This window comes from Equus caballus, chromosome 7 (assembly GCF_041296265.1).
Source record: "Equus caballus isolate H_3958 breed thoroughbred chromosome 7, TB-T2T, whole genome shotgun sequence".
In the NCBI taxonomy this organism is placed as follows: Eukaryota; Metazoa; Chordata; class Mammalia; order Perissodactyla; family Equidae; genus Equus; species Equus caballus.
Genome location: NC_091690.1, coordinates 563161 through 589675, shown reverse-complemented (window position 1 = coordinate 589675; position 26515 = coordinate 563161). Strand labels below are relative to the sequence as shown.

The following is a 26515-nucleotide window of genomic DNA, read 5'->3' as shown; positions in this document are numbered from 1 at the left end:
CAGACAGGGACGGAGCCACATCCTGGGGGTCACCGAGTTTGACCTCTCCTGGGGCCTCTGCCCGGACCCGGTTCAGCCCCTCCACCCCCGTCCAGTCCCATCGCAGACCCATGGCCCGTGGCCGCCAGGGTGGGCACAGCCGTCGGCAGGCTGGGCGGCAGGCGGGCGAGGTGGCCGGGTGCCCAGCGGGTAAGGACCCCCAGGCGGGGCCTCTCCTTGTCGTGGGACCCCCAGCCATCCCCTGGCTTCCCCGTCTCCTCAGTGTCACCTTGCCGGTTGGCCAGCTGTCTGGTGACGAGATATGGGGGCCAGACACAGTTTAGAAACTTTGCTGGCAACTTGCAAATCTTACGTCACTTAAATCTAGTAACATGTTTGTGTTTATGCTTTGTACGTCTTCTTTTCATTTCAGTTTCTAGTAGTTCTTTCTGAAGTTGAGGTTAAGTTTGCATATTTTAAAATTCACCATTTTAAAGTATTTTCAAAGCTGTGTATTCATCACCTTTATGTAATTCCAGAATATTCCATCACCCTAGAAGAAACCCTGCCCCATCAGCATCAGCCCCACCCCCTCCCCAGCCCCCGGCCCCCACGAGCCCGCTCTCTGTTTGTGGATCGGCCTGTTCTGGACGTTTCATGTCCATGGGGTCACACGCCGTGTGTCCTTCTGTGTCTGCTTCTCTCCCTGAGCGTTGTGTGTTCAGGTCCATCCATGTGCAGCTGTGTCAGGGCCTCGCTCCTCTTCACGGCTGTGTCATATTCCAGCGTGTGGGGGGACACGTGTGTGGATCCATTCACCTGTCGATGGACACTGGGGTTGTGTCTGGCTGTTGTGCATTGTGCCACGGTGGTGCACGTGTGCAGGTCTGTGTGCAGGTCCATGTGGACACGTGTGCGTTTCTCTCGGGCGCATGCCTGGGAGCGGAATTGCAGGCCGTGGTGACCACTGAGCTTCCTGAGCACCTGCCGACCGTCCCAGGGAGACCGCCCGCCCCCTGTTCCACCTCCTCGATCCTCCAGCACTGGCTCCCGGGTCTGAGCCGGGCCCCAGCGTGTGTGGACAGGGTCAGCTGGGGTCTGCGCGCGTCTCCCTGTGGTCCCCACGCTGTCTTTGTCTGGCTTGGTGACCCAGCCATAGCGGCTGCGTCATGGCAGGGTGTTCAGCCGCAATCGCTCCCTTGTGGGGGTTTGTGTTGCCCCACGGCTGTGGGTGGGGACAGGGCGGGGGCTGCCAGGGTGGCCTCCTTGCGTCTGCCGTGTCGGACCCCACGACCACGCGTTCCCGTGTGCGCCCATGACTGCTGGGCAGGAGCAGGGAGGCACGCCTGCCAGCCCCTCCTTGCGGCTGAGTGACGGCCCCGACGTCAGAGCCGTCCCTGAAAGCAGGTGTTCTGCAACGAACAGTTGTTTCCTGAGGGACGGGTGTCTGTGCCACACCCACCAGCCCTGCCTGCTACCCGCCCTCTGTACTGAGCTGAGGGTCACCGAGCAGGCGGGGAGGGGAAGAACAGGGCCTCCAGGGACACCCGGTCCCTTGGCAGGGCTCCAGGAGAAGGAGCAGGGTGGGAACCCTCCAGATGGGGGCACAGCATGGGCAAAGGCCCTGGGGTGAGCCCCGGGAGGCCGGTGTTGGCCTCGGGTCCAGGCTCAGGAGCTGCAGGCTGGGCCTGGGGGGCGTGGGAGGTGGAGGGGTGGGCTGGACCTGTTTCCTCTCTGTGACGCAGGGGCCTGTGCCCCTTAGAGTCACGGTTGTGGGTACACGGGGACCAGCTGCGGGTCCCTGCCCAGCTTAGCTGGCAAGGGGGGCAGGTGAGCAGAACCCAGTGCACCAGCAGTCTGGGGAAACCGAGGCCAGGGCCGGGAGGAGCCTGCCTGGGCCTCCCAGCCAGGCCCTCAAGTGCCTGCGGGGGTCTGGCCACAGCCTCGGGGGGCTGGCCGGCAGGGTGCGCCTGTGGGGGGCGGGCAGGCGGGCGGCGTTGTTGACAGCCGTCTGTGGCTAGATTCCGCCCCGTACAGTAATTCTCCGCGCTCTGCCAGGAATCGCCCTGACTTACCAGGCAGGCATCATTTCCTGAAAGTCAGCCGGCCTGAGGGGAAGTCGGCGCCCGGGGTGACTAAACCAACATGTAAATGCAGCTGGGCTGAGAGCGAGCTTCCGCCGCCGGCCGCGGTCATGCGGGAGCCGCTCCCGCCGCCAGCCAGGACACCCGGCGGCCACGCCATGTCCCAGCTGCAGCTCTGGCTGCAGTTCGCGGCTCTCAACAAGGTAACGCGCCGGCCGCTCTGCTCGGCGCCGGCTCCGGCTCTGGGGGGCGGGACCCGGCCCCCTGGCTCCACCTGTGGAACTGCTGGGACCCACCGAGCTGGGGCCCCCTCCTCTCCGCCCTGCTCCCGCCTGCTTTCTGGCAGCGAGTGATGTGGGGACCCTGGGCTTGTGGGACGGCCCAGGAGGACGGCCTCAAAACGAAAGTGCTTGTTGTGGCGGGAGGGGACAGCCACATGCCGCACCCCCCCGCACGTCTTGCCGCCCCCCCCATTGTTCCTGCCCCGAGGCTCCTGGGAGCGTCGGGACTTTGAGTGTCTTGTGGGCTCTCGGTGTCCTCAGAGTCGCCGTGCGAGGTGGGGGGGCGCCTTTGTGGTTGGCTCTGGCTGACAGGTGGGAACAGGTCCCGTCCCTCTGTGGGCTCCCACGGACCCAGGCGGGCGTCCAGCTGCCCGCGGTGAGAAAACCCGTCTGTGCAGGGTGTCTGGGGTCGGCTTCCCGGGCCGAGAGGGGTGCTGAGCATCTGAAGCCCCACGGGGGAGGCCCAGAGCCACATCTTGGGGGACCATCCGTCCCACTTGGTTGAGGCCGCAGGGCTACTGCATGGGCAGCTCCACGGGGTCCCGCCAGCTCCTCGCCTGGTCCAGGGACCCCCGAAATGCTGGAGATACGGGCACAGCAGCTGGTGACACCATGCCCTCCTGGTCCCTCAGAACTGTCAGGGGTACCAGCCAGCTCCCTGCCCACTCGGGGGCTGCATGGAAGGAGCCAGGTGGGGGCTTGTGGTCCTGGGAGGAGGCACTTGGGGTGGGGGCCCTGGGGGGCGATCTGGGCTGGGCGTACCTTGGAGGGCTGCTGGGCGTCAGGGCCCCACGCAGGCGGGCCGGCAGCCTGTGAGGCAGGGTCCACTCTCACCCCCACCCACACAGGGGTGAGCTGGGAGGGACCCCTGGGAACCCCACCTCCCCCTGACCCCCGGTGGCCACGTGCGGCCCCACCTCCCCTCACCTCTCGATTCTCACTGGCCGGTTGGTCAGGGCATCTGGTGGGTGCAGTGTCCACAGGGTGAGGAGAGAGCCCCCACTTTTTAAACAGGCTTTGTCTCAGAGGAGTTCAGGAGTCACGGAGACGGCGGGAAGGCGGCTCGGAGCCCCCCGTTGCTCACGCCGCACGCTGGAGCCGGACGTGCTCCTGGCGCTGAGCCGGGGCTGGTGCATTTCGTGAACCCGGGGCCCCGCTTTCGTCGCACTCCTGTGTTCTCCTGGGGTCCTCCCCTGTCCTGGGACCCCATTGGGACCCCATGTGGCACGCAGGCACCACGGCTCCTCAGTCCTCTCTGGGCCAGGACGGTTCCTGTGACGTCCCTCGCATGGGCTCCCGGGGCCATCGGAAGAGGCACTGGGCAGGAGTGGGCAGGACGCCCTCCCTGGGGTCCATCTCCTGTTTTCTCGGGACCCACTGAAGGGCAATAGGTTATCGGGAGGAAGACCTCCGGGGTATGTGCCCTGCCGTCCACGTGGCTCCTCGCTGCTGGGGGTCCCTGACCTCCTGGGGGGGGCTGCTCGGGCCCCTACGTTGGGGTCCCCCCTCTGCACCGTCCTCGGGAAGGCCCACCGTGTGCAGCCCTTACAGAGGGTGGGGTACTCTGAGCAGCGCCCTTTGCTGGTCCTCCTCCTCTGCCCTTGTCAGGGCTGGACCCCGCGGTCCTGCCCACCATGTGGTGACTGTTGGGCCCTTGGGAAGCAGGGCCTCCAACTTGACGGCCCCGGGGGCTGTTGTCACACAGGCTCGGGTGGCGCCCACTGGGAAGGCCACACTCAGATGTGGCCCCAGAGGGATTCTGCAGACACATGCGGCCACCTCCCCTGTACCCAGACCCCACCTGGCCTGCCTGCAGGGATCTCTGGGGTCTCTGCTCCATCACTTCACGGGGGGCCAGGTGGCTGGCTTCCGTGACCTGGCCTTTCCTGGCATCGTCCACTATACTCAGGCCGGGCCACCTTGGACCCCAGCTGCCCTCGGATGGGGTGGAGCCCAGAGGAGGTCCCAGCAGGCAGAGAGCAAGCCTCAGGGTAGGCAGGGCCAGACCTGCACACCGCTGCCTCAGTTTCCCCCCAAGAAGGCTGCTCTGGCCAGTTGTCGCTCTCGTGTGAGGGTGCCGGGTGCCCCGAGGTATGTCATGGTGCACCCCTTCTGCTCCTGGGGCTGGCGTGCCCTCCTGCGTCTGTCTTGAGCTTAGGGGTGGGGCTTCATAAACCTTCCCAGGCCACCCGTGCCCAAGCCGGTCCTGCCAGCTGCCATCTGTCTCCCGATTGGGCAGCTGCAGGCCTCACCTCCTCGCCTGGACTTGCCCAGGACACCGCTGGGCCCTGCCGGCTGGAGTTGTGGTGGGGAGGCTGGGGTGTGCCCCCGGGTTCTGTGCTGGATGGAGCCAGGGGCAGGGGCGAGGAGAGGCCTGTGGTCAGAGCTCTCTCCTTGCACCCCACAGAAGTGAGCGGTCACCCCCTTCCCCTGCACGGGTGGCCAAGGCATCCTGGGGCCGGTGGGAGGCATCCTATCAAAGCCCCCAGCCTCATACCAGCTGACTTGGCCAAGAGTGGTCTTTCCCACATGGCCCCTGACCCCCGGCCAGCACCAGGACTGACCCTAGCCCGTGGATGGGCAGACCGAGGCTCCTGCATCCAGCCAACCCCAGGGAGGCTGCTGGGTGGGCCTGGTCCCATCCCCCCACCCCCATGTGCGCCGGTGTCTGAGCACAGAGCTCTGGGAAGCTGGATGGTGTCACCTGGAGCCAGCCTCCCACCCCAGGAATAGGGATCTGATTCTGACACAGATCGATGGGAGGGGACTCACGGGGGGCGTGGGGCAGGCCTGGCACAGGCCGGGCCGGGGACTTGTTCTCAGTGATCTGCCCTCTGCCCCCAGAAGCCAGCTCAGCAGTGGCCTCGAGGCCTGAGTGGGCACATCAGGCTGGGCTCTGGGCCCAGGCGTCCCCCGGCTCCCCAGAGTCCACCAATGAGCCCTAGGGCCCTGAGACACCTGCCAGTCAGCCCCGTCTGCCCTCCTGGCCTTCCCCGCTGGTTAGTGGGACACGTGCCCCCGGCGCCCCTGCTGCCCGGCCACGGCCCGTTAACGGGCCCACATGGCTGACACGGTCATGGTGCACAGGGTCTGGGGGCTCCCGGAGGGCGCCCCTCCACTGCTCCTCTGTGTGGCGTCTGCCGTCCCCACCGGCCACTGCCCTGCTTGGGAACTGCTCCCGCCCACTGACCTGAAATGTGTCGGGGCCAAATGTCAACTGACCCAGCTCTCTGTAGCCACGGCTGGGCCGGCTCTGCCCACAGCAGTCAGGCTGGGAGAGCCTTGGGGGCTCCCCCTGTGGGGGTCACCCTCCCTGTGGGGGGCCGCTGAGGGCTGCTGCACCTTCCCCAGCTCCGGGGCGCTCAGGGTACCTGTCTGCAAAGTAGGCACCCACTGCCTTCCAGGCGGTGGGCAGCGTGGGCACCCCGACCCAGGGGGCGCTGCCGGGGACTCTGGCTGGGGTTTCATTCCCCACTGGTCCGGGAGCCCTGAGGGGCCGGTTCCTGTCTGTTCCCCCCATCTAGTGCAGGCTAGGTGCACACAAGCTCACGTTGTGTATGACCCGGGGAGGCAGGGCAGGACGGGGGCCCCCTGCCTTGCTCCCACCTCCTGACAGCCCTCCAGTGCGCCACTGCCTCCCGCTGCTGCCCGCGCGGGCTCCGCGCTCTCAGCCCTGCTTTTTTCCTTTATTGATTAAACACCTTTGTCGACATGCAGTCAGGTACCGTGCGACTCACCCACTTAAAGTGCAGAATTCAGTATTCTCAGTCTGTTCAGAGTAATGCATGTACCACCTCTATCTAGTTCCAGAACATTCCATCACGCCAAAGAGAGGCCCCGTTCCCATCAGCCAACCCCTACCCCCGGCACCCACGAACCCACTCTCTGTCTGTGGATCTGCCTGTTCTGGACGTTTCACGTCAATGGGGTCACACGCCGTGTGTCCTTCTGTGTCTGCTTCTTTCTCTGAGTGTCATGTGTTCAGGTCCGTCCACGTGCGGCTGTGTCAGGGCCTCGCTCCTCGTCACGGCTGCATCGTGTTCCAGCGTGTGGGTGGACAGGCTCTGTGCACCCCCCGCGTGTGGACGCTCTCTGGGCACCTCCTCACCCGGCCTGTCTTGCAGGACTCCTCGTACCTCGATGACCTCTCCAACGCCTCCATCTTCTCCTCGTCCGTGGACTCCCTCTCCGACATCGCGGACACTCACGACTTCCTGCCTGCCGACAGCCTCAGCCAGGTGCCCACCATCTGGGACGTGAACACTGGCCCCTCCGCCCACGACAAGGTGCGCACACCCCTCGGCCTCCGTGCCGGCAGCCGGCCTTGGGCCCCGTCCTCAGGCTGGGTGCAGGTCCGGGCTGTTGACAGACACCGACGAGATGGTCAGTTGAGAATCGTCACGCTCCCTGTGCGGCCCAGGAAATGCAGGGCTGGGTGGGAGGAGCTCCTGCACCCGTCTCCTCACCCCTCCTCCTGCAGAAGGTCCTCTCGCTGCCTCCGGTGGCTGGACCTCCACGTCCTGCTCTGTGCTGGGCCCCAGCCGTCCCCTGCCCTGCGGGGAGCCAGGGTTCACCAGGAGATGAGCAAAAAGCCATTTCCAGCACTGGTTCTCGCTCTGCCTCCGGGGGACGCTGGGCGATGCCTGGGGACATTTAGGGGGTGCTGGTGTCAAGTGGGTGGGGGCCCAGGATGCTGCTCACACCCCACAGTGCCAGGCCGGTCCCCCACAGACAGTGCTGTGGCTCTGAATATCTACAGACCGAGGGGGTGGCCCTGGGCTTGAGGAGCGGAGGTCACGTGATGGGATGGAGCCGGTGGGCTGTAGATGCCGCATTGGGCTGAGGGCTGGAGGCAGCAGCGGCAGCCAGGCCGTGTGGCAGGAGCAAGCTCTGTGGGCTCTGCGGCCACGGGGCCGTGTGCCTGGCCAGGTGGGAGCCCAGAGGGTGAGGCTGGCGGAATGAGTCCCAGGTCAGGCGGGGGTAGACCTGTTTCTCAGCTCAGCGAGCAGCGCCTCGCCAGCTTCCTGCAGGGGCTAAAGCACGGGGCAGCATCTCTGCTGCTCCTCCTGAAGGATGTGGGCGGGGGAGGAGCAGGGGGGACACAGGAGGTGGCCGGGCCCAGGGTGAGGTGAGGCCGGCCCAGAGGGGTCCCAGGTGCGAGCAGGCCATGGGTGCGCCAGGCCCAGACTCCAGGACTGGGCAGTGGGGGTGTCCAGGGAGGGAGGCAGGGCCCAAGGCCAGGCCAGGGAGCCCCACCCCATCCAGGCCTCTCCAGGGTCCTCTGCTGGGAGAGAGGGGCAGCCCTTCCAGCCGGCCCTGAGTGGAGCCCGCACGCTGGTAGACGCTGGCGGGCCACCCTGCCCAGTCATCGGGAGGGTCCTCGGCACCCTTGGGCCCCAGGAGCCCACAGGAGGAGTCTGTGACAGGACAGCAGGACAGATGGGCCTAGGAGGGGTAGGGCCGGCAGGGGGACAGGTGCCCAGAGCAGCCCGCACAGTCCCCGCCCTCGGCAGCCTCGGCAGGCCACCCAGGCCCATCCCCATCCTGGCGCAGGGGCCCAGCGGGGCAGCAGCACTGCCCACGTCTCCAGGGCACCCCCTGCTCCAGCCCATCATGGGGAACGGGAGGCCCCGGCGGCCGCGGGCGTCTGAAACCCAACGCTGCCCGCCCCCAGGAACCCTGAGTCAGCCTTCCCGGAACCGGCCTCCGTGTGTGTTTGTTTGTGTCAATTTAAAAACAAAAACAAGAAGGAACTGAGCGCAGGTCCCTGACCTTCCCGCACCTCACTCCCATTTTATTTTCTCTTGGAGAAAGCTGGCCGTGTTCTTAAACTTCTGAATTGTAAGAGCTCAGTTGGTCATCATGTGACTGAGCTCCCTGGGGACCCTTGTCACCCCTGAGACCGTCTGTGACACACATGCGCTGGGCAAGCTCAGGCACGGTCCCCGGTCGGGACGGCGGGGTCCGCGTGGGCATGGGGTCTGGGGGGATTTCTCCATTTCTGTTTTTTTCACAGTGGAGCTATTTAGGGTGGCCACGTTGCTCTCACGATTTACATTTTTTAAGAGCGAGCGTGCTTTGGAATCTCGCAGGCCCTGGGCGCAGGTCGTGGGCCAGGACGCGCACGTGACTCATTCCCTGTGGGTTTTGGTCTCCAGTTCCGGCCTATCTGTTTGCCACGTTGATTCCGAGACCCCGGGCAGGGCTTGTCCCCCGGCTCTGGCCGCCCTGGCTCCAGGTCGAGACTCTTAGGCCATCAGTCTCCCCAGGACTGGGCACGTCCCTGCTTCGGTCATCTGTGCAACGGGGGGTTCCAGCCACTTCGCCTCACAGAGGAGCCGCCAGCCCTGGGGGCTCCCATCCACGGGGGGTGGGAGGGAACACAGGGCCTGCCCTTCGGCCCATCTGCCACGTGAATTGGGCTCCGTGTCAGTGAGAGACACGGTGTGGTGGCCACCCGTCAGGGTCACAGGCCAAGTGGCCCAGTCCACAGGGCCCCAGGCCCACCTGCCTGCCCTTGGGACGGTCCTGCTGGCTCTTGTTCCACCCCCGAGGGTCCCAACATGCTCCCCAGTGCCCGCAGCTTGGCACACAGAGGATCTCGGCCACCAGGCCCCATGCAGTCCTGTCCCGGGCTTGTCATTCACCAGAACTGAGTGGGCAGCTGGGCCCACGAGTGGTGCAAGGACGGTGTGGAGAGCCTCCTGGAGGCTGGGCCGAGGTCCCATCGAGGCACGTCCTCCCCACGTCCAGCCTGTGGGCTGATGGCCCCTTTCCCCTTCATCTCCCCTCCAGTTGTTCCTGCCCAGTGGGTCGTTTCCGGGCCTCGACAACCCCGTGTCTTCCCTCTCCAGCACCTCAGTCCTCGGCAGCTACCAGGTGAGCCAGGCCCCTTCCCCAGCCCTGCTTCCTCCTCCTGGGGACTAAGGACGGCCATTCACACTCAGGTTCCTGCCATGCGCCAGGCCATGGGCTGCCCATTTTACAGATGGGGAAACTGAGGCCTCCGGGAGGAACCACACTGCAGGGAACAAACAGGCCCTCTCCCCACCACCCCCATCACTGGGCTGGCTGGTGGGCCAGGCCCCTGCCCCTTGGGGCGGGCTGGCCATGCTGGGGGGGACAGGACTGTCCCCGGCATGATAGCATGGCCTTCAGTCTCAGAGTCAGCCCGAGGAGGAGGACGAAGCCGAGGAGGAGGAGGCGGAGGAGCTGGGCCACACAGAGACCTACGCCGACTACGTGCCCACCAAGTGTGAGCGTGCCCTCCCTGGGGAGCCCTTAGCCCTGACCACTTTTGGCTGCACTGCCCTGCTGCGCCTGGGGTTCCGGGTTCCCTGGTCCCAGCGGAGGCAGGCTGGGAGCTGTGGGCGGGCCAGGGGTGGTTCTGCAATCGTGGTCGTAATCCACCTGTCAATCCACCTGTCGCAAAGCAAAACCGGAGAGGGTGTGATGGAAAGTGAGGCTGTATCCCTCCCCCAGAGAGGATTGCAGGGGTCTGACCCCACTCCTTTGCGCCAGGCACTGACGGGCCCCTCCGCCTTCTGAGAGCGACCCCCATCCCGCCGAGCAGACCCTGAGACCCTGGCCCGCGCCCCTGATCAGCCCCCTCGATCACTCCCCCCCCCACCCCCCGCCCGCCCCCCGACCACGCCCCCAGCTTGCCCTGGACCTCGCCCCTGATCTGACCCTGGTCACGCCCCTGGCCTGCCCCGCCCGAGCCCCTAACGTGTCCCTGGCCACGCCCTTCCAGCCAAGATCGGGAAGCAGCACCCAGACCGTGTGGTGGAGACCAGCACGTTGTCCAGCGTCCCGCCGCCGGACATCACCTACACGCTCGCCCTGCCTGCCTCGGACAGCGGGGCCCTGTCCGCCCTGCAGCTGGAGGCCATCACCTACGCGTGCCAGGTGACCCCGGCGTCTCCCACTCGGTCGACGTCCCGCCTGGGGGGGGTCTGCATCCTGCATAGGGGGCCCCCGCGAGGTCCCAGCAGGAGAGGCATCCCGCTGGCCTGACCCCGTCCTCTTCCCGATCCCACAGCAACACGAGGTCCTGCTCCCGGGCGGGCAGCGCGCCGGCTTCCTCATCGGCGACGGCGCGGGCGTGGGCAAGGGCCGCACGGTGGCCGGCATCATCCTGGAGAACTTCCTGCGCGGCAGGAAAAAGTCCTTGTGGTGCGTCCCTGCGCGGCCGGGGGCGGGCAGCCTGGCGGGGGGCGGGAGCGGCCCCTGACACGCCCGCCCCGCAGGTTCAGCGTCTCCAACGACCTCAAGTACGACGCGGAGCGCGACCTGCGGGACATCGAGGCCCACGGCATCGCGGTGCACGCGCTCAGCAAGGTGGGTGCGCGTCCTGCCGCCGCCCCCCTGCCCCGGGTCCCCCGCGCGCACCCACGCCCTCTTCTCCCCCAGATCAAGTACGGCGACAACACTACCTCAGAGGGCGTCCTGTTCGCCACCTACTCCGCCCTGATCGGGGAGAGCCAGGCCGGCGGGCAGCACCGCACGCGCATCCGCCAGGTCCTCGAGTGGTGCGGGGAGGCCTTCGACGGCGTCGTATCCTTGCCGCGGGAGCGGACGCGGGGCGGGGTCGAGAGGAGGCGGAGGAGGTGGGATGGGGGCGTGGTCAAGGTGAGGGGCGAGGGAGGGGGGGAGGAGGGGGAGGGATAGAAAGGTGGGGCGGGGTCGAGAGGAGGAGAGAGGGAGCTGGAGGAGGCGGGAGGGGGCGTGGTCAAGGTGAGGGGCGAGGGAGGAGGGGGCGGGGTGGAAGGGTGGGGCGGGGTGCAGAGAAGGAGAGAGGGAGCTGGAGGAGGCGGGATGGGGGCGTGGTCAAGGTGAGGGGCGAGGGAGGAGGGGGCGGGGTGGAAGGGTGGGGCAGGGGTGAGGGGAGGAGCTATTGGGGGCGGAGGAGTGGAGGAGGGAGCCGGAGGATGTGGGGTAAGGGGGCGTGGCCAAGAGGTGGGGCTATAGAGAGGAGGGGCGGGGTCAGGGGAGGGGCTACAGGGGGCCCGAGGGAGCTGGAGGAGGTGGGATGGGGGCGTCGTCAAGGGGAGGGGGGCCTGTGGGAGAAGGGGCCGGAGGAGGGAGGGCGGGGCGAGAGCGGTCAGAGCGGTCTTCGCGTCGCATCCTGGCGACCTGGCGGGGTGTGGCGGGAGGCGGAAGGAGCCACAGAAGGCGGGGGGCTCCACCCCCTGGCGCGGGAGGACTTCCCGGCAGAGGAATGTTCTGGTCCGTAGGCTCACCCTCGGTGACCGCTGTCATCTGCCCTGGCGGTCTGGTCGGGCCGCCTGGCTCCAGCGGGCCCGACTGTGACCACAGGCTCGCGTGGTGGTGGCTTTGACACCGCGGGCCGGAGGTGGAGGGGCGCAGAGCACGTCCGGCCTCCTGGCCCTGCCCCCAGCTGGTCTGGCTCCGTGGGCTGGGAAGGCCGGGCCAGGCGGCCCAGATGGCGGCTCTGCCCAAGGCAAGGCTGCCGGTGCTCGGGAGTCAGTGTCGCGTCCCAGGCCCGTCCAGCTGTGGCAGGAAGACCCAGGATGGGGGGTTCCACTCTTCCCTCCTTTTCCCCTAAAATGTGGATGGTTGGTTCTGCTCCCGCCGACCTGTAGGAAAGTGCAGCCCGGAAGAGCAGGGCGGAGTGGACAGCGTCTCCGCTCGGTTCCTGTCTGAGTGCACTGGGGGTGCAGGGCACGCTCTCCTCTGATGCCCTGCAAGCAGACTCCTCAGTCTCCCCCGGCTGTCCCCCCAGCAGGCGCGGGGGGTCCCAGCTCCTCCGGGGGATGTCTGCACAGGTGCCTGAGGGGGCCCCCTTTATCTGTCACTAGATTCTGCCCCTTGGCACTGAGGCTGCCTCCTCGTTCCCGCGGTGGAGCCCCTGGTCTGCGCCCCAATGGTGCTGCGGGCGGCTGTGCAGGACGTTCGTCCTCCTGAGCCCCAGGCAGTCCCGTGTGTACCATTTCACACCGATTTCCTCCTTCCCGCTTGAGCCCTCAGGTTTGCTCTTCCCTGAGTGTCACACAGCTCTGTCCCGACACGGCCATTCCCCTGTCTCAGGGACACTCCAGTGGTCTCCAGCCTCTCTCCTTGTAGACAGGAATGAGCAGACATGTCCGGGGAGGCCCCTTCCCTCCGTCTCCTCCAGGCCATTCCCAGAAGGGGGACCGGCCCCCGTGCTCTCCAGAAGTCCCCCTTGCTCCTGGCCCCTGTCAGAGGTCAGAAGAGGGACGCTGCCCTGTCTGTCTCTTCTGTCCACAAGGGCACGTTCTGTGGTCAACTCTTCAGGGGGATGCTCGCCTTATGCATGACAGCGTCCGTGGGCCACAGGGAGAGTGGGGTCAGGGTGTGTCCTGGGCGGCTGATACTTGGCACCCCCTGTGCGTGAAGACGACGGCAGTTAGCGTCCCGAGGGCTGCACGCTCCGCCCCAGCCTGCCGTCCTCCATCAGCCCTTTACACGCACATCACGGGTGTATGTGCATGCGTGTGTGTGGACACGCCGTGTTTTCATGGTAGCCTCATACATAGTAGGTATACTTGTTTGTAACGTGCTGTCTTCCCCTTAAAACATCCAGCACTTTCTACATTTCCAATTTGTTTCTTCGGTGTTGTTTTTAAACTGGGATCGGCACAGGTTCGTGTGTAACCGTGAGCCGTGACGCCAAGCGAGCCCAGGTCCCAGTGCCCAGCTCCTGGTGGACGCGGTCACGGCTGGCTCTCCTATCCAGAGGCCCCCTTGTCCTGGTGCGTGTTGGTGCACGTCTGTGCATCAGCGTTGTCTTCGAGGTCCTGGCGAGGCCGTCATGTGCCACGTTTCCGTCAGTATCGCATGGGGCCCAGAGGCACCCAGAGACCCCCACCCCATAGCCGCATACCCCCCAGCGCTTCACAGAGTTCACCCAACCAGGAAGGGGCAGCCTGGGGTATCGAGTCAGGACCTGTGGGATGGCCCACCTTCCAGAACAGTCCTTAACCCACGCCTGCCTCAGATCGTGTTTGATGAGTGCCACAAAGCCAAGAACGCCAGCTCCACCAAGATGGGCAAGGCCGTGCTGGACCTGCAGAACAAGCTGCCCCTGGCCAGGGTGGTCTACGCCAGCGCCACAGGTGAGGGCATGTGGGGGGCACGGGTCATGGCTGGTCTCTAAGGACAGCAGCCAGGGCAGGGAGGGTGCCCGATTGCATGTGCCATCATCCATTAGTGATGTCTGCTCTGGTGCAGCCTGGAGGCGTGTCCAGTGTGTCAGGGGCAGGGAGGGAAGCCTCATTGCACGTGCCGTCATCCATTAGCAATGTCTGCACTGGTGCAGCTGTTCTGGGCGTCTGGCGTGCCATCCATTGGCTTTGCTGGTCTTCAGCCCGTACCACCTGGCCCGAGGCAGAGGTTGCTCTCTCAGGCGGACGCCAGCCCCATCAGGGGCTCCCTCTGCCAGCTGGCTCCAGCTTCTCGGCACACCTACCTGTGGGCACTTTCCTGAGAGCGTCAGGTCCCCATTCCTGACCCTCGGGCCATTTCTGGGGCTGTGTCCAAGGCCCCCTGACCTCACTGAGTTGGAGGAGCTGACGGCCACCCTGCCCGCCCCCCCACCCCCAATCTTCCCAGGTGCCTCTGAGCCCAAGAACATGATCTACATGAGCCGCCTGGGCATCTGGGGCGAGGGCACGCCCTTCCGGACCTTCGATGAGTTTCTGCACGCCATCGAGAAGAGGTGGGCACCCTCCCCTGCCCGTGCAGGGGGCGCAGCAGGGGACCCGTGGAGGGCCCTGCTCGCCACACACCAGGGCCTAGTGTCAGGTGTGCCTGCTCTGCACCCTGGCTCACACTCCTCCAGCAACTGGAGGGATCACCACGTGAGAATCTGCCCCAGCGGATCAGAGCCCAGGGCCTTTGCACGTGCTGTCTCCATGCACCCAGCCTTTCTCGTCCTCCAGGGCTCAGCCCCAGGTGTCAGCCCCTCCCCAGAGTCAGTTCATTGCCAGGTGGGACCCACCTGTGGTGGGCAGGTCCCGGCCAGTGCTGAGGCGGCCTGTCCCCGTCCACAGGGGTGTGGGCGCCATGGAGATCGTGGCCATGGACATGAAGGTCAGCGGCATGTACATCGCTCGCCAGCTCAGCTTCTCTGGCGTCACCTTCCGCATCGAGGAGATCCCACTGGACCCGGCCTTTGAGCATGTCTACAACCGTGCGGCCCTGCTGGTGAGCAGGGCGCCAGGGGTCTCTGAGGGCACGGACACCTGCTTGTTTCTCCTCTGTCCTTAAAGATGCCGCGGGGACTGGTCAGGTCATGGAAGGGAGGCGGCGGTGGGCCCGCCTGCCGTGAGCTTTGGCGGGAGCACAGCGTCTCAGTTCTATTCAAGTCGGGGGTTCTGACGTGACTGATGACGCAGGCAGACGACGGCCACCTCCCCTTCCTGCCACGTCACAAACACTGTGCCCCAGGTCCTGACCCCTAGCACACGGCCGTTGTCAGTGTCCACCTCCCTGTGGCTTTGTCCCGTCCTCTTCACCATCCCCCCATGTGTAGACGGGCTCCTGGGCTCTGTCAGGTGGCACCTACACAGGACGAGCCCTGAGCAGCAGCCCTGCTGGTGTTCTAGATGGTTCTCTGAGCTCAAACCAGAACAGGGTTTCCCGTCAGCACTGGGTATATCAGGCCATCTCTGGGGGGCCGTCCTAGGCACTGTGGGGGGTCGAGCAGCATCCCCGGCCCCACCCACTGGATGCCAGGAGCATCCCCAGTGTGACACCCACAGATGTCCCCAGACATGGCCCAGTGTCCCCTGGGGGCAGGATCACCCCGTTCAGACCCCTGGTCTAAAGTATCAGAGCCGAGTGCCTGCTGGCGGGAGGTGGTCAGTGCAGCTCCCTGCCCCTTTCTGGAGGCCTCAGCACTCTGCCTCCTGCACTGTGGCCTCGCCAGCATCACATGTTTCGGGTTTTTTTTTCTTTATCGATGTCATAATAGTTTACACCATTGTGATATTTCAGTTGAACGTTATTACTTGTCTGTCCCAATATAAATGCTCCCCTTCACCCCCTGTGGCCACCCCCAGCCCCCTTCCCCTGGTGACCACTCATCTGTTCTCTTTGTCCGTGTGTTTGTTTATTTTCCACGTATGAGTGAAATCATAGGGTGTTTGTCTTTCTCAGTCTGGCTTAGTCGGCTTATCGTAGTTCCCTCAAGGTCCATCCATGCTGTTGAGAATGGGACGATTTCGTCTTTTTTTATGGCTGAGTAGTATTCCATCGTATGTATCCACCACATCTCCTTCATCCAGTTCTCAGTCATTGGGCACTGGGGTTGCTTCCACGTCTTGGCTGTTGTGAATATGCTGCGGTGAACACAGGTGTGCATGTGTTACTTTGGATTGTTGATTTCAAGTTGTTTGGGTCGATACCCAGTAGTGGGAGGGCTGGGGCTATGGTAGCTCTGTTTTTACTTTTTTGAGGAATCTTCACACTGTTTTCCATAGTGGCTGCATTAGTTTGCATTCCCACCAGCAGTGGATGAGGGTTCCCTTCTCTCCACATCCCTCCAACGTTCGTTAATTTTAGTTTTAGCCATTATCGCCATTTTAACAGGCATGAGGTGGTATCTTAGTGTAGTTTCGATTTGCATTTCCCTGATGATCAGTGATGCTGAACATCTTTTCATGTGTTTATTGGCCATCTGTGTATCTTCTTTGGAAAAATGTCTGTTCATATTTTCTGCCCATTTTTTGATCAGCTTGTTTTGTTGTTGTTGAGTTGTGTGAGTTCTTTATATATTATGGAGATTAATCCCTTGTTGGATATATGATTTGCAAATATTTTCTCCTAGTTGGTGGGTTGTTTTTCCATTTTGATCCTGGTTTCCTTTCTCTTCCAGAAGCTCTTTAGTCTGATGAAATCCCACTTGTTTATTTTTTCTTTTGTCTCCCTTGTCTGAGTAGACATGGTATTGGAAAAGATCCTTTTAAGGCTGATGTCAAAAAATGTACTGCCTATATTTTCTTTCAGAAGTCTTATGTCTTCAGGTCTTAGCTTCTCAAGTCTTGAATCCATTTTGAGTTAATTTTTGTGTGCGGTGTGAGAAAATGGTCTACCTTCATTCTTTTGCATGTGGCTGTCCCCTTTTCCCGGTACCATTTGTTGAAGAGACTCTCTTTTCTCCATTGTATGTTCTTGGCACCTTTGTTGAAGGTGAGCTGTCCATAGATGTGCTGTTTTATTTCTGGGCTTTCAGTTCTGTTCCATTGATCTGTGTGTCTGTTTCTGTCCCAGTGCCATGCTGGTTTGATCACTGTGGCTTTGAAGTACATTTTGAAGTCAGGGATTGTGATGCCTGCAGCTTTGTTCTTCTTTCTCAGGATTGCCTTAGCAATTCGGGGTCTTTTGTTGCCCCATATGAATTTTAGGATTCTTTGTTCTATTTCCATGAAGAATGTCATTGGGATTCTGATTGGGATTCTGTTGAATCTGTAGATTGCTTTGGGTAGTGTGGACATTTTAACTATGTTTATTCTTCCGATCCATGTGCATGGAACATCTTTCCATCTCTTTATGTCGTTATCGATTTTTTCAATAATGTCTTATAGCTTTCAGTGTATAGGTCCTTCACCTCTTGGGTTAGATTTACTTCTAGATATTTTATTCTTTTTGTTGTGATTGTAAGTGGGATTGTATTCTTGAGTTCTCTTTCTGTTAGTTTGTTATTAGAGTACAGAAAACCAACTGATTTTTGGAAGTCGACTTTGTATCCTGCAACTTTACTGTCGTTGATTATTTGTAATAGTTTTCTGATGGATTCTTTGGGGTTTTCTGTATATAAGATCATGTCATCTGCAACCAGCGAGAGTTTCACTTCTTCTCTTCCTATCTGGATTCCTTTTATTCCTTTCTCTGGCCAAAACCTCCAGTACTGCGTTGAATAAGAGTGGTGAGAGTGGGCACCCTTGTCTCGTTCCTGTTCTCAAGGGGACGGTGCTCAGTTTTTCCCCACTGAGTGTGATGTTGGCTGTGGGTTTGTCATATATGGCCTTTATTATGTTGAGGTACTTTCCTTCTGTCCCCATTTTGCTAGAAGTTTTTATCATAAATGGCTGTTGGATCTTGTCAAATGCTTTCTCTGCATCTCTTGAGATGATCCTGTGGGTTTTATTCCTCATTCTGTTGATGTGGTGTGTCACGTTGATTGATTTGTGGATGTTGAACCATCCCTGCACCTCTGGAATAAATCCCGCTTGCTCACGGTGTATTTTAATCCATTTAACGTATTTCTGTGTTCAATTTGCCAATGTTCTGTTGAGGATTTTCGCATCGATGTTCATCACCCTTATTGGCCTGTAGTTCTCCTTCTTTGTGTTGTCCTTGTCTGGGGTTTTTTTTCTTTTTTGAATACTTCTGACTCTGGTTATTGGCAGCACTTCTGTGTTGCTCTGCTTAGACCCCCGTGTCCCGGCCCCAAATCCCAGTGGGGTGGGCCCGGGGGGCGGGCGGCAGCGAGCTCAGCGGGCCTGTCGTTGCAGTGGGCCGAGGCGCTGGGCGTGTTCCAGCAGGCGGCCGACTGCATCGGCCTGGAGTCACGCAAGTCCCTGTGGGGTCAGTTCTGGTCGGCCCACCAGCGCTTCTTCAAGTACCTGTGCGTGGCCGCCAAGGTGCACCGCCTGGTGGAGCTGGCCCGGGAGGAGCTGGCCCGGGACAAGGTGAGCTGGGGGGGGACGGGCCTGCGGGGCAGAGAAGAGCAAGGGGGTCCAGGGACCTGAGGCCGCTGTCGGCTGCCCTGCAGATCCGGGCGGATCTGGGCGTGCTGGGGGCCTGCAGCCAGCAGGGCGCAAGGGGAGGGACGAGGCGCAGACTGCGGGTTTCCTGCTGCAGGGGGCCTGGGGCTCCCTTGTGGGCCCCTCTGGGTCACGCTTCAGGACCGGTGGGGGGTCCCGGAGCCCAGCTCACCCCGCCCTGCTCCCCCACAGTGTGTGGTCATCGGGCTGCAGTCCACGGGCGAGGCGCGGACCCGGGAGGTGCTGGACGAGAAGGACGGGCAGCTCGACTGCTTCGTCTCAGCTGCCGAGTGAGTGCCGCCCATGGGGCGGGGTGGCGGGCAGGCCCGGGACCCCCTCACTGTGTGGTCCCAACAGGTGCCCCACTCGCTGGGCCTCCCTGGGGGCCGACCGAGAATCCCCAGCCCCGGGAGGCGGCCTCAGGGTGGGCTGGCCGGCGGGAGCCCCGCGTGCCTGCTCAGATGCCAGCCCCACCCTTAGTGACCTCAGGCCCAGCTCCTGAGCCAGAAAAGTTAACCAGGGCGACCCCAGGGCTCGGAGAGTCCCGAGATTTCAGAACAAGGGTTGTGGGTGCACCCCCCACCCCCGACGTGGGGACAGCGCTGTTTCAAGGAGGACTGCACTGGTTTTAGGGACAGGCCTGCAGGGTCTCTGACGCCCTTGGCCTCTCTCCCCAGGGCTGGGAAGGTGCCCCAGCCCGCCCCTCCCCCCGCCTGGCTTCCCTCCCTTGTTCAGGAAGCCCTGGCACCTCCTCCAACCCACTCCGCTTGCCCCGACCCTGGGAGCGCCCGCTGTGGCTGCCCCCTCGCCCCTCAGAGGCAGAGCCGAGGGCCCTCTGACGGTGGTGGGAGCCCCATCGCCCCGGCCCCAGCTCAGGCCATCACAGCTAAGCTGCGCCCCCTGCAGCTGCACGCCCGCTGCTTGGGGTTCGGGACCCCACCCCGCTGTCCTCACAGCTCTGTCCCCTCCCACCCAGGCCCAGCCTCTCCCTCGGACCCGCCCACAGGGCCCCTGGTGCTGGCTGCTGCCCAGAACAAACCGTGCACAGGACATTATGGGCCGTGGGTCTCCTGGCTGGACAGCAGGACCTGTGCTCATAGTGAACAAGTTCTGTTCTCACTTTCAGAGGCGTCTTCCTGTCTCTGATCCAGAAGCACTTTCCTTCCACCAAAAGGAAGCGAGAGAGAGGAGCTGGCGGCAAGAGAAAACGTAAGCACGCGCCCCACTCTCCAGCTTGTGGCCCTCCTGGGCCTCCCGCTCATCCTCGCTCCCTCCTGCTACCTCCCTCTGGTCTCTCCTTTTTGAGCGTCCTCCTTGGGTCAGCCGGTCACTCCTGCTGCTGCTTACTGCTGAGCCATATCGGATGCTGTCCCTAAGCCGGCCTGACCCCTGACCCCCACCATCCCCTCCAGGGCAGCCCCAGGGGGCCGGGTCCCCCTCTCCCAGCACCCCCTGCAAATGAAGAGCAAAACCACTGTTGGCTTGGGGGCGGGGCATCCAGGGTCTGCCAGGTGCAGAGGGCGGGCAGGTGGGAGCACAGGTTCCCGGAAGAGAAACCCGAAGGCAGTTGCCTCCCGTGCACACTGCCCGCCCCTGGGACGCAGGTCCCAGCAGGGCCCAGAGAGCCTTCCACCGTTGCCGAGTTAGAAAAAACCCGGTGCTGTGAGACAGGTGCAGCTAGCTCGCCCCCATGCGGCCACACACCCGCCTGGGGCCTCCAGCCTCACCCCCAGAGGGCGGGGCCTCGGGATCCTGCCCCACAGCCTCGAGCTCGGGGTCCTTCAAAAGCGTCCCGGGATGAGGAAGTGGCCCCCCTCGCACCTGCTGGCTTGGTGGCCGCTGTTCTTCCAGGCAAAGGCTGAGCGTCTGCTCATGGTGGGAAGTGAGGCTCAGAGAGGCCAGGCCCCTCGCTGAGGTCACACAGCCAGGCCTGGGCGCAGAGCCAGCCCAACCGCCCAGTGCCACCCCTTCCACCTCCCAGACCAGCCTTCAGGGCGTCCTGGACGCAGCAGGGTTACCGAAGGTGCCTAGACCCCCGTCCCCCCGGCGCCGGGAAACACCTCGGGCCGACCCACCCTGGGCTGCCTCGTGAGGTCAGGCGCCACCCGAGGCCACGTCACCGTGTCAGGAAGTCAGCAGGGACAGTGAAACTGCCCCAGGCCGACAGCAGGACGCAGGAGACCAGCGAGAGCTCGGGGCTTCACCGTGAGCCGGCCCGGGCCAGGCCCTGAACAAGGAGCAGGCCCGCGGTGACCCAGCTCCTCCCCCGCAGGGCGGCCACGGGGCCGCGGGGCCAAGGCGCCCCGGCTGGCGTGCGAGGTGACCGGCGTGATCCGCATCAGCGACGACAGCAGCACGGAATCGGACGCCGGCCTGGACAGCGACTTCCACTCCTCCCCTGAGTCCCTGGTGGACGACGACGTGGTCATTGTGGACGCCATTGGGCTCCCGGCTGATGACCGCGGTGAGGCCCTCACCCGGGCGCTCCCCACCTCACACATGGGGAAACTGAGGCTTGGGGAGGGGAAGCCAAGCCCGCGGCTGCCCCAAGGCAGAACCGGTGCATGCCAGCAGTCTGGGCGAGAGAGAATGTTCCGGACCCCCCCCCGAGCCTCCCTCCCTCACCAGCCCTGCAGCTTCCTCTGTGCTGCTCCTCCCCCAGCATCTGTCTGTCCACCCCCCCTCCCCAGCCCATATGGAGTCAGGACCTCTCACTGTCCCTGGGGGCCTGTGAGGTCGCTCTGTTGGGGCTCAGACTCGGGGTGCCTCCATCCCACACCTGAGCTGGTCCTGGGGGGACCAGCCCAGAAAAGCAAAGTGACCGGGGCCTCCAGTGCCCCTGGGGCCTCCAGTGCACCAGGCTGTCCCCCTCCCCTTGTCCTCGTAGGCCTGGGGCTGAGTCCCGCTGTGAGTGGGCTGTGGGCAAGCGGCCTGGCCGGCCCCCTGACCCCCGGGCCCCGCAGGCCCCCTGTGCCCCCTGCAGCGGGACCCGCACGGCCCCGGTGTCCTGGAGCACGTCGAGCGGCTAAAGCAGGACCTGCTGGCCAAGGTGCGGGCGCTGGGCCCGCAGCTGCCGGTCAACACCCTGGATGAGCTCATCGACCAGCTTGGGGGACCTGAGCGGGTGGCCGAGGTGAGCCTGGAGGCGCCCCCTGGTGGCCCCCACAAGTCCCTGCCCAGCTCAGTGAGGCGGGGCAGCTGCAGGGTCCAGCATCCAGCTCCAGAGAACACTCCTCCCCGAGCCACTCCGCCCGGGTCCCCGGGCCTTGCACACCCCCTCTGCCCTGGGTGCTGGGTGCCCTCGGGCCCTGGGCCTGTCCCTCCTGGTCCCCTCCCACATGAACTGCTCTACTCTTCTCTGGGACGTCCCCCTGGTGCCACCTCACGTGCTTTTAGCACCAGGTCCCAGTTTATGATGAGACTTAAGACATCATGAAAGTCCCTGCTGGTCACCCCTGGGCTGCTGGAAGTGGGGCAGAGCCCACAGCCCCCACCCCAGGAGCCCCGGGTCCCAGGCGGGGAGACGGGGAAACTGAGGCACACGGGGACCAGCCCCTGGGCGGCCACACTGGCTGGCTGACAGCCTGTCCCCTCGCCCCTGCTGTGGCTGCAGATGACCGGCAGGAAGGGCCGTGTGGTGTCCAGGCCCGACGGGACGGTGGCCTTCGAGTCGCGGGCGGAGCAGGGCTTGTCCATCGACCACGTGAACCTCCGGGAGAAGGAGCGTTTCATGAGCGGGGAGAAGGTGGGGGCCGCAGGGAGGGCGGGGGGCCGCTCCAGCCCCTGCCATGTCTGTGTGCATCCGACATGTGTGTGTGCGTGTGCACGTGTGCCTGGGCGGGCCGCCCCCTCCAGGGGTGACTGACATGGTCCAGACTCTATTCCAATGCCAGTGGGCCCCCTATAGGCAGGCCCAGAAATTCCCTGTGGGGGTCACCCATAAATGAGTGCAGGGGACCCGGGGCGCATGGGGCAGGAGGGGCACGGAACAGCAGGGGGACCACCCACCCCGCCAACCCGGCCCGCCCGCGTCCCCCCAGCTCGTGGCCATCATCTCGGAGGCCTCCAGCTCTGGCGTCTCCCTCCAAGCCGACCGCCGGGTCCAGAACCAGCGGCGCCGGGTCCACATGACACTGGAGCTGCCCTGGAGCGCCGACCGCGCCATCCAGCAGTTCGGTGAGCCCCCGGCCGGGCCTGCCCCTGACCCTAGGCCGCCAGGCCCACCGGCTGAACAGCCCCTGAGTGACCCCTCTGCCTCCAGGCCGCACCCACCGGTCCAACCAGGTCTCGGCGCCCGAGTACGTCTTCCTCATCTCCGAGCTGGCCGGCGAGCGCAGGTTTGCCTCCATCGTGGCCAAGCGGCTGGAGAGCCTGGTGAGGGGCCTGGCAGGGGCTGGGGGGTCGGCGCAGGGGCTGGAAGGTGGCTCCCTGAGGAGGGGCAGGGCGGGGCACAGGGAGGAGCTGGGGCGCGTGTGACCGCCTCCCCATTGTGGCAGGGGGCTCTGACCCACGGGGACCGCCGAGCCACCGAGTCCCGAGACCTGAGCAAGTACAACTTCGAGAACAAGGTACCTTGGGGAGGGGCGGCGGCCCAGGAGGGAGGGGTCCCGGGAGGAGCACAGCCTCTGACCCCACCCTTGCTCCTCCGTTCAGTACGGCGCCCGGGCGCTCAGCTGTGTTCTCAACACCATCCTGAGCCAGACGGAGAACAAGGTGCCCCTGCCCCTGGGCTACCCTGGAGGGGGCGCCGCCTTCTTCCGCGGTGAGCTGGGGGCGAGCTGGGGGACCAGGGGCGCTCTCCAGGGGGTGGGGCCTCTCCAGGGGGCGGGGCAGCTGGGCCGGAGCGGTTTGGGGCGCTGGGACTGGGAGGCTGGACTTGTGTCCAAGGCCCGTCCCACACACTCCCCGAGGGGACACTGATGGCAAGGGGCCCCCAGCGGGCTGGATGAAGGTCTGGTGGCCGAGGACCCCGCGTAAGGCCCTCCCTTCCCGCAGACATGAAGCAGGGCCTGCTGTCGGTCGGCATCATTGGCCGGGAGTCCAGGTCCGGCGGCCTGGACGTGGAGAAGGGTGAGTCCCGGCGCCGCCCCTCCGGGTGGGGGTCCCCGCATTTCCCAGGCTTGGCGGGCGGTGGGGGGCTCCCCACACACACAGCCTGAGCCCCGCCCTGCCCGCCGCAGACTGCTCCATCACCAAGTTCCTGAACCGCATCCTGGGGCTGGAGGTGCACAAGCAGAACACGCTCTTCCAGTATTTCTCCGACACCTTCGACCATCTCATCGAGGTGGACAAGAAGGAGGGCAAATACGACATGGGCATCCTGGGTGAGCGCCCTCGCCGTGCTGTGCACGTGGGCTCTGCTGGTGGGGGGCCCCTCCACCGTGCGGGGGGCCGGGCCGGCTCTGCTGGGGAGCCCTCCACTGCGCTCCCTGGGGCATTGCTCCGGCGCACCCCGAGAACTGCTCCCCAGAGCTCAAACGGTGGAGCCCGCTGAGCCACACTGCCCCGGGGCGTGTGCTGACCCCAGGCCGGACCGCTCACCCTGCCCCGCTGACCCTCCCCCCAGACCTGGCTCCGGGCATCGACGAGATCTACGAGGAGAGCCAGCAGGTGTTCCTGGCCCCAGGGCACCCGCAGGACGGGCAGGTGGTCTTCTACAAGGTGAGGGGGCCCCGCCCCGCCCGCCCCTCATCCCCACGCCGCGCCCCGGCCCGGCCCCTAACGCCCGCGTGCTTGGCAGATCAGTGTGGACCGCGGGCTGAAGTGGGACGAGGCGTACGCCAGGTCGCTGGAGCTCACGGGCGTGCACGACGGCTTCTACCTCTCCTACAAGGTGCGCGGCGCCCGCGGGACCCTGGGGAGGGGCGGGGATGGTGGAGGGGCGGGGATGGTGGAGGGGCGGGGGCGGGGCGGGGCGGAGACAGAGGAGGGGTGTGGGGAGAGGGGGCGCTGCCGGGGCCGGGCGGGGCGGGGCGGGGCGAGACTGGGGGACCCCGCTTGGCCTCACGCGCCCCCTGCGCAGGTTCGAGGCAACAAGCCGAGCTGCCTGCTGGCGGAGCAGAACCGCGGCAAGCTCTTCACCGTGTACAAACCCAACATCGGCCGGCAGAGCCAGCTGGAGACCTTGGAGAGCCTGCGCCGGAGGTTCCACCGGGTAGGGGCCGATCCCCGGGACGCGGGCCCCGCGGGCCCGTGCCTCCTGCACGGCGTCCTGCCGCTGTTCAAGCTGCCCCCGCGACCCCTCCCTGGCGGGGCTTCTGCCGCCCCCTGGCCGGCCCTCCGTGCCGCCGCCAGGTGCAGGATGAGCGGCCCTGGGGCGCTCCGGGCCTCAGTTTCCCCGATTGTGCAGTGGGAAGCATGGCCGGGCCTCCCGTCCTGGTGGCTCAGGTGGCCCTGTGTCCCCAGGTGACGGCGGAGGAGGCCAGGGAGCACTGGGAGAGCAGCTACACCTTCTCGCTGACACACTGCAGCCACACGGCGTGGTGAGGGTCGCAGTTGGACGGGGCGGGGGTTGGGGGGTACCGCGTGGGGAGCCCTGCCCTGCTCTGTGGGCAGCTCTACGAGGGATGGTCTCCAAGGCCGCGCTGCACGAGGGGGCCCGGCGGGCATCTGGGGCGTCCCGGGATCCCCGAGGAGGAGGAGGGCAGCCTTGATCTCAGAGGTGGGCGCGGGGGGCGCGGCCGGTCTGACCCCTGTCTGTGCCCGTCGGTTCCCCGCGCGCGCAGGAACCGGCACTGCCGGCTGGTGCAGGAGGGCAAGGACTGCGTGCAGGGCCTGCGGCTGCGGCACCACTACATGCTGTGCGGGGCGCTGCTGCGCGTGTGGGGCCGCATCGCCGCCGTCATGGCCGACGTCACCAGCAGCAGCTACCTGCAGATCGTGCGCCTCAAGACCAAGGACAAGAAGAAGCAAGTCGGTGAGCGGGCGGGCGCGCCGGCGGGGGCGGGGCGGGCTGGGGGGCGCCCCGCGGAGGCCCTGACCCCCGCCCCGCCCGCAGGCATCAAGATCCCCGAGGGCTGCGTGCGCCGCGTCCTGCAGGAGCTGCAGCTGATGGACGCCGACGTGAAGCGCAAGAGCGTGCCGGGCCGGGCCTTCCCCGCGCCGCCGCCCGCGCTGGGCCCGCTCGCGCTGCCCGTGGGCCCCGGCGAGGTGCTGGACCTCACCCTCAGCCCGCCGGCCGCCTTCCCGCCGCCCTCGCCCTTCGCCTTCCCGCCGCCGCCCCCGGACCGCGCCCCCGGCGGGCTGCTGCTGGGCGCGCCCGACGTCCCGGCCGACCCCGCGGCGCTCGTGCAGCAGGGCTGCGACATCAACTTCAAGGAGGTGCTGGAGGACATGCTGCGCTCCCTCAACTCCGTGCAGGCCGCCGAGCCCGCCGTCCCGCTGGGCAACGGCGCGGGGGCGGCGGGGGGCGGCGGGGGCCCCGAGCGGCAGAGCGTCATCCACTTCAGCCCCCACTTCCCCAACTCCTAGGCCCGGCCGCGCGCAGCCGGCGCCCTTCCGGAGAAGCCTATTTATGTGCAGCGCCCCACGTCTACGCAGACGCCTTCTCCCCCCACCGAGGCGGGTGATGAGCAGGGCCCAGGCCCCTGCCGACTACTGAGAGAAGGGGGACAGGGGCGCCCTCCGCCAGCCTCCCGAGGCCTCACTGCAGTGCCTTCCCGGCCGTGCCTGCCTGGGCAGACCCCCAAGAAGCTGCCGGCCCTGCGGGGTGCCCCCGGGCCCTGCCTTGGGGGCTGCCGCGTGCGCAGGTCCCACTCAGGATGACTCGGGTCCAGTGGCCCAGGCGGGGCCTGCGAGTGGGGACCGCCCTCTCTGTGCCTCTCTCTCCTGCTGCCCTCCAGGCCTGGGGGGGCACCAGGCCCGAACCCCTGAAGTCTGCAAAACTGGGTGCCCCAAGAGCTGGAAACTCAGGAAACCCCAGGTGCTCAGGGCCCCGCCGTGTCTGGGGGGGCTCCGTGGGGCAGACCCCCGTTAATATATGCAATTCCCCATCCCTGCTCTCTGCTCCCTAAATTATTGCCCGGCCGCCTCTCCCAGGCCCCAGAATCTGCCCACGGAGTCGGTGGGGCCGGCAGCCCCCCGGTTTCTATCTGTATTTATAATTATGTCAAGTGTATATATGTAAAGAGATCTTTTTTAAAATATATGTGCCTTTTCACTACTTTATGTCTGGTTTTACAGCTGCAGAGACAGTGTCGGGGGGGGTTGCCACCATTGGGTCCCCTCCAGCTGGGCCGTTCAGAGGGTGCCCGCTGCAGCCCTGCCCTGGGGAGTGAGGTCAGGGGGTGGCTGCCACCTACAGAGGTGGCCCGCTCTTCGTCCAGCCCCAGGAGGCCATGGCTGCTCCGGCCCCAGCCACACCTCCCTGTCAGCGCTCCCTGTGCCAGCCTGGGAACAGGCCCCACCCCACAGAGCCATT

At 65.0% G+C, this 26515-nt stretch overlaps 1 protein-coding gene and 1 long non-coding RNA gene across 8 annotated transcripts in view; one reads left to right on the top strand and one right to left on the bottom strand.

Annotated features, from left to right (window-relative positions):
- Window positions 1-26257, top strand: part of SBNO2 (strawberry notch homolog 2) — a 56681-nt gene extending 30424 nt beyond the window's left edge. For 3 of the 7 annotated variants that reach the window (XM_023644318.2, XM_023644317.2, XM_023644320.2), the window contains exons 5-32: window positions 6469-6630; window positions 9140-9223; window positions 9503-9599; window positions 10098-10252; window positions 10386-10519; window positions 10594-10684; window positions 10757-10900; window positions 13326-13443; window positions 13940-14045; window positions 14380-14533; window positions 17845-18021; window positions 18289-18386; window positions 19223-19305; window positions 20369-20560; window positions 21060-21229; window positions 21710-21841; window positions 22137-22272; window positions 22358-22470; window positions 22593-22664; window positions 22750-22858; window positions 23092-23166; window positions 23277-23420; window positions 23663-23757; window positions 23842-23929; window positions 24119-24250; window positions 24502-24578; window positions 24822-25012; window positions 25094-26257. In XM_023644318.2, the coding sequence (XP_023500086.1) occupies window positions 6469-6630; window positions 9140-9223; window positions 9503-9599; window positions 10098-10252; window positions 10386-10519; window positions 10594-10684; window positions 10757-10900; window positions 13326-13443; window positions 13940-14045; window positions 14380-14533; window positions 17845-18021; window positions 18289-18386; window positions 19223-19305; window positions 20369-20560; window positions 21060-21229; window positions 21710-21841; window positions 22137-22272; window positions 22358-22470; window positions 22593-22664; window positions 22750-22858; window positions 23092-23166; window positions 23277-23420; window positions 23663-23757; window positions 23842-23929; window positions 24119-24250; window positions 24502-24578; window positions 24822-25012; window positions 25094-25664 (3900 nt within the window). In that variant the 3' untranslated portion in view covers window positions 25665-26257. Of the gene's footprint in view, window positions 1-2131; window positions 2267-6468; window positions 6631-9139; window positions 9224-9502; window positions 9600-10097; window positions 10253-10385; window positions 10520-10593; window positions 10685-10756; window positions 10901-13325; window positions 13444-13939; window positions 14046-14379; window positions 14534-17844; window positions 18022-18288; window positions 18387-19222; window positions 19306-20368; window positions 20561-21059; window positions 21230-21709; window positions 21842-22136; window positions 22273-22357; window positions 22471-22592; window positions 22665-22749; window positions 22859-23091; window positions 23167-23276; window positions 23421-23662; window positions 23758-23836; window positions 23930-24118; window positions 24251-24501; window positions 24579-24821; window positions 25013-25093 lie in introns of those variants that run through there. The other 4 variants (XM_070272309.1, XM_023644321.2, XM_023644322.2 and 1 more) reach the window with 3 other exon arrangements.
- LOC138924927 (uncharacterized) lies at window positions 477-2182 on the bottom strand. The gene is made up of 2 exons (XR_011440303.1): window positions 2055-2182; window positions 477-915 (listed from the first exon to the last, which is right to left on the bottom strand). It is a non-coding gene; the product is annotated as an uncharacterized lncRNA (long non-coding RNA).
- Window positions 26258-26515: the final 258 nt, after the last annotated feature.